Source organism: Saprolegnia parasitica (genome assembly GCF_000151545.1).
Source record: "Saprolegnia parasitica CBS 223.65 unplaced genomic scaffold supercont2.75, whole genome shotgun sequence".
In the NCBI taxonomy this organism is placed as follows: Eukaryota; Oomycota; class Saprolegniomycetes; order Saprolegniales; family Saprolegniaceae; genus Saprolegnia; species Saprolegnia parasitica.
The window spans coordinates 1-5,116 of NW_012156469.1; the positions used below are offsets into that span (position 1 = coordinate 1).

The 5,116-nt window shown below is 56.1% G+C and overlaps 4 protein-coding genes across 4 annotated transcripts in view; 2 read left to right on the forward strand and 2 right to left on the reverse strand.

Annotated features, from left to right (window-relative positions):
* Window positions 1-10: 10 nt before the first annotated feature.
* Window positions 11-434, forward strand: SPRG_12146 (hypothetical protein; the record flags this gene model as incomplete). The annotated part of the gene is made up of 1 exon (XM_012351122.1): window positions 11-434. One exon carries the CDS (start codon window positions 11-13, stop codon window positions 374-376), a length of 366 nt encoding a protein of 121 aa, XP_012206512.1. The 3' UTR covers window positions 377-434.
* Window positions 435-817: 383 nt separating this feature from the next.
* SPRG_12147 (serine/threonine protein kinase) lies at window positions 818-1,701 on the reverse strand (the record flags this gene model as incomplete). Its single annotated transcript, XM_012351123.1, has 2 exons — window positions 818-1,493; window positions 1,541-1,701. 2 exons carry the CDS (start codon window positions 1,699-1,701, stop codon window positions 818-820), a joined length of 837 nt encoding a protein of 278 aa, XP_012206513.1.
* Window positions 1,702-2,565: 864 nt separating this feature from the next.
* Window positions 2,566-3,293, forward strand: SPRG_12148 (serine/threonine protein kinase; the record flags this gene model as incomplete). The annotated part of the gene is made up of 2 exons (XM_012351124.1): window positions 2,566-2,741; window positions 2,774-3,293. 2 exons carry the CDS (start codon window positions 2,566-2,568, stop codon window positions 3,183-3,185), a joined length of 588 nt encoding a protein of 195 aa, XP_012206514.1. The 3' UTR covers window positions 3,186-3,293.
* Window positions 3,294-3,939: 646 nt separating this feature from the next.
* Window positions 3,940-5,116, reverse strand: part of SPRG_22291 (hypothetical protein) — a gene marked incomplete at both ends in the record, with an annotated part of 2,116 nt that continues 939 nt past the window's right edge. Inside the window, 5 exons of the mRNA XM_012351179.1 lie at window positions 3,940-4,074; window positions 4,124-4,282; window positions 4,329-4,388; window positions 4,462-4,647; window positions 4,700-5,050. Of these exons, the coding sequence (XP_012206569.1) occupies window positions 3,940-4,074; window positions 4,124-4,282; window positions 4,329-4,388; window positions 4,462-4,647; window positions 4,700-5,050 (891 nt within the window). The remainder of the gene's footprint in view (window positions 4,075-4,123; window positions 4,283-4,328; window positions 4,389-4,461; window positions 4,648-4,699; window positions 5,051-5,116) is intronic.

The following is a 5,116-nucleotide window of genomic DNA, read 5'->3' on the forward strand; positions in this document are numbered from 1 at the left end:
GCGTATGCAGATGGCGTCGATGCCATTGGCGTACAGCTACGGACCCAGCGCGTCTGCAAGACCGCCACGCAACTACTGGGTCGCCCCCGAGGCGCTCAAAGCCAACGATGCGGGCGCGGCCACCGACATTTACCAACTGGGCGTCGTCCTCATCGAGCTCATGTGGCGCAAAAAGCACGGCTGCATGGACCAGTTTGCCGTATCCATCATGGACGTTCAAGCAGGCACGGCGACGAACGGCCTCCTCGGCGAACCGGATTGGTACCAAGACCTCGCGCTTCGCTGCGTGGCCCACACGCCGTCGATGCGACCAACCGCCGCCGAGATCGTAGGCATCTTCGAACAACACACTGTTGATGTACATATTGCCGCATGAAAATCGGACCTCTCCAAGTCGTGGCCAAGGGCATGACAGACAATCGACTCGACCTCCCAATTTTTAAGAGACACTGTAGTCCCTTGGGCGTGACCAAAAATACGCAGGAACCTGTCTGGTCAACTCTAGCTTTCAATGAATCGTCTAGCGGGTTACATGCCAATACCGATTCCTCGCAAACCGTGCGTCCTCGTCAGCCTCGCCAGAAAGGCACCAGCTTGAACACGCTCCATGACATAGCCCCATGCTTCTGGTGCCGCATGATCTCAATTCGCTTGAAGCCCAGGGGAAAAGATGTCCCAGGGTGGGGTCCAGTGTGTGTTCGAGCCGTCGACCTAATAGCTGATACAAATTCAAGAGAGGTGGCAAGTCGGGTCGCGAACGAGTATGTCGCGTGTTCATAACGACTCGCATAATGACACATTCAAAATGACGGTTGTGTTAGACGATAGTATCGTCGTCTTCTGTCGCACTGTGCTGTTCGAGATGCTGTACAATCTCCGCGGCAGTTGGTCGCGTCGAGGGGTCGCGTGCGACGCAGCGAAGCGCGAGGGCATGGTACCAGTCGTCGGGTACATTGAGAAGGTCGGTTGTCGCCGTACCAGCTTGGATGTAGAGCATGGCTTTGCCAAAGTGATCCAAGTTGTCATGCGTTCTCAGCCACAGGAGCTCGATCATGATGACGCCAAACGAAAAAATATCGGCAGCAGTGGTCTCTGTATCCTTGAGACAGCGAGCCTCGGGGGCCATCCAGTACCGGTAATTGCGCGGGGTCCGTGGGGGATCACATGTCCTTTCCGGCATCTCGTATACCGGTGGTAATGTCGCGAGGTATGCGTCATCATAGCTAAAGCCAAAATCGGGGAGCTTGATTCGGCCGTCGGTGGCGATGCTGATGCTGTTCAGGGTCAAGCGACCATGCGCGACGCGGTGGCGGTGCAGATGCTCGAGGCCCTTGGCGACGGCGAGTGCGATCGTCACGGGTGGCATGCTGTTCTTGCGTGACGAGACGTAGTCACGGAGTCCGCCACCGTCCATGTACTCAAAAATGAGCTTGGGGCAGGCCGATGCAACGTCTGCCACCGCGAGCAGCGAGACCAGATACGGCGAACGCAGCCTACTTGGACAATGAGGGTCTCGACTGCGTACATCTGATTCACGCACTGGTAATACGTCTGCACACGACGACCAAAGTCATCGATGTGGCCAAAGTAGCTAAACGTCTTGACGATTACGTCGCGGCCGCGGTAAACGCTTTTGGCAGTGGCACAGGCCGTGCTATACCAAAGCGACTGGAGCACGTCGAGGTCGTTGGACGAGATCATTGGCACTATCCAATGAATATATATACATAAGTCCGTTGTTGGTTGTCTGCACATCGTTCAGTACACCTTGCGTCGACTGCTTTGGCGAAGCCATGGGTGCGTAGTGCGGTGTAGTCGCAATGGCGTCATTCACGCCGGCGCGGAACCGCCGGGTGCGACAGCTTGTTTGAACTGCGGCGGGACACGTGCGGCAGAAGAAGCAGATGAGCAGCAGCAGAAAGCTAGCTACGACCGCTACGAGCACCCACGCATACGCGGCAAGGGCCATATCGAATTGTGACAATCGTGCCCACTTTGCCGCTCTTACAACCCGCCAAAGCCCATCACTTTCTTCCGGATTGACGGTGGACGTGTATGGAAATTTGAAACGCGTCGTTGGAGCAGCGAGCGAACGGTCAAGCAGTGCGCAGCCGCCGCAGGGAGAGGGCTGCCCGAAGAAGAAAAGGCGCCTCGGCGAAGGCTGCACAAGGAAGTACAGAAAGTACGGTAGTATTTCAATCGTGCACAAGTCCACCGTCACATCCAGTATCCGGAAGAGAGTGATGGGCTTTGGCGGGTTGTAAGAGCGGCAAAGTGGGCACGATTGTCACAATTCGATATGGCCCTTGCCGCGTATGCGTGGGTGCTCGTAGCGGTCGTAGCTAGCTTTCTGCTGCTGCTCATCTGCTTCTTCTGCCGCACGTGTCCCGCCGCAGTTCAAACAAGCTGTCGCACCCGGCGGTTCCGCGCTGGCGTGAATGACGCCATTGCGACAGCACCATACTACGCATCCATGGCTTCGCCAAAGCAGTCGACGCAAGGTGTACTGAACGATGTGCAGACAACCAACAACGGACTTATGTATATATTCATTGGATAGTGCCCATGATCTCGTCCAACGACCTCGACGTGCTCGAGTCGCTTGGGGCCAGCTTGAGCTGCGTCACCGCCGAAGGCGTTTACCGCGGCCGCGACGTAATCGTCAAGACGTTTAGCTACTTTGGCCACATCGATGACTTTGGTCGTCGTGTGCAGACGTATTACCAGTGCGTGAATCAGATGTACGCAGTCGAGACCCTCATTGCCCAACTAGGCTGCGTTCGCCGTATCTGGTCTCACTGCTCGCGGTGGCAGACGTTGCATCGGCCTGCCCCAAGCTCATTTTTGAGTACATGGACGGTGGCAGTCTCCGTGGCTACGTCTCGTCACGCAAGAACAGCATGCCACCCGTGACGATCACACTCGCCGTCGCCAAGGGCCTCGAGCATCTGCACCGCCACCGCGTCGCGCATGGTCGCTTGCTCCTGCACAACATCCTCCTTGCGACCGACGGCCGGATCAAGCTCGCCGATTGTGGCTTTTCCTATGATGACGCATACCTCGCGACGTTACCACCGGTTTACGAGATGCCGGAAATGATGTGTGATCCCCCGCAGGCCCCCGAGGCTCTCCATTCCAAGGGTGCAGCCACCGCCGCCGCCGATATTTTTCGTTTGGCGTCATGATGATCGAGCTCCTGTGGCTGAGAACGCATGACAACTTGGATTACTTTGGCAAAGCCATGCTCTACATCCAAGCTGGTACGGCGACAACCGACCTTCTCAATGTACCCGACGACTGGTACCATGCCCTCGCGCTTCGCTGCGTCGCACGCGACCCCTCGACGCGACCAACTGCCGCGGAGATTGTACAGCATCTCGAACAGCATAGTACGACAGAAGACGACGATACTATCGTCTAACACAACCGTCATTTCGAATGTGTCATTATGCGAGTCGTTTTGAACCCTAATCTTGCGATACCCGTCGCATGACTCTCTCCTGGCTAAATCACACGAGTACTCGTAGACGGCTCTGGCGCATAACGAAGGGACAGCTTTCGTTGTAGTCGATGGAATCGTCGGGCAAACTCGTTGTGCCTCATTGGTACTTCAAGACGTCCCGGCCACAGTTGATCTTTGAGTTGATGGACCGTGGCAAACTCAAAGAGAGCCTGGTGCAGCCGTCAATGGCTAGCCTCCTCTCTGTTGCTCTTGCAAGGCGTGGAACAAGGACCTTGCACGTTGACGCGACGCACGATCGTGCGTATCGATCTTCCAAGGCCATGTGGAGCCGTATGGTCTACTCTAATATCTCACCTATTTTCAATGTTTCAATGTGTCCAGTGCTTTCCAGACCTCCAACGAGAGAATCGAGTCGCATGGGGTTACACAAGAGCACATGTGTCTTGTATAAATATACAACGTTTAGACGCGGCCACTTAGGGCTCGGGGAGCGCGCAGCGACACGTGGGGCACTCCATCTTGACGTGCATCCACTCTTGCAAGCACGGACGGTGAAAGATGTGGTCGCACGGCGCGATCATGTAGTCCCGGGCGTCCATGTCCAGCTCGACCTAAGTAATTGACGTTCATGACACGCGTTGAGAAGCGACGAAAGCCGACCATGCAGATGACGCAATCAATCTCGTCGCCATGGTTGGCCCGCAGGAGCGACATTTGGTCGGCGTTGATGCGGCGCTCGTAGTTGTACTTGACGGGGAGGAACCGTGCGGGTACAAAAAAGCGCGGGCCGCAGCGTTGCTGCAACAGCAGCACCGCAATCTAGTCACGTCATAAAAGACGCTTCGACACATTGCAGAGGACGTACTTGCAACGCGACCCAGCCCACGAGGAGATAGCACATTCCTGGCTGCACTTGCATTTGGTACTACGCAGCATGCCGAGATGAATGTTCCGTTTACAACATCATCACATGGAAACGAGGGGATCGAACTACGTACCACGGGCAAGGCGGATAAAAAGTTGCTCGGGCAGCCGTAAAAGTAGAGCGGCAGAAAGAGGCGCGAGACCGACATGCCGAGCATGTACACCCAGTCGAACGGGTTGCGCACTTCTCGGTGGGCGTTGTGGACGATCTGCGGCACCCAGAACGAAAAGGCGAGCAACACCAGCACGTTGAGATAGTGCTAATACAGACGACGACGGAGTAGCATCCCTTTCCATACGAGAAGCGCGTACCCATGCATAGTAGATGAGGCAGAGACCCGTGAGCAGCGAAATGTAAAAACGCGAGTACAAGGTCGTGAGCTCGCGCCGCATGAGCAGCCAGCCTTGGGTGAAATTCTGCGGCCGGCGGGCCTTCCAGATGACCAAGAGATACCGCATCTCGAAAATCGAGAAAATAATGAGCTCGAAGAACGACACGGTCGCAAACAACGTAAAGATCTGCTGCGCGACAATGCCGACCGTCAAGTGCGCGAGGCACAAGTACGAGTCGACAATGGCCTGGGCGCCGACCGTGAGGAGACTCACTTTGGCCGCCATGGCCTGCGTCGACGAGAGCTGCAGCTGCCGAAGCAGGAGGTAGATCTGGAACATGGCCAGCAGCGCCATCAAGATCGCATAGTGCGACGCTTTCGAGAAGAAGACGTCAAA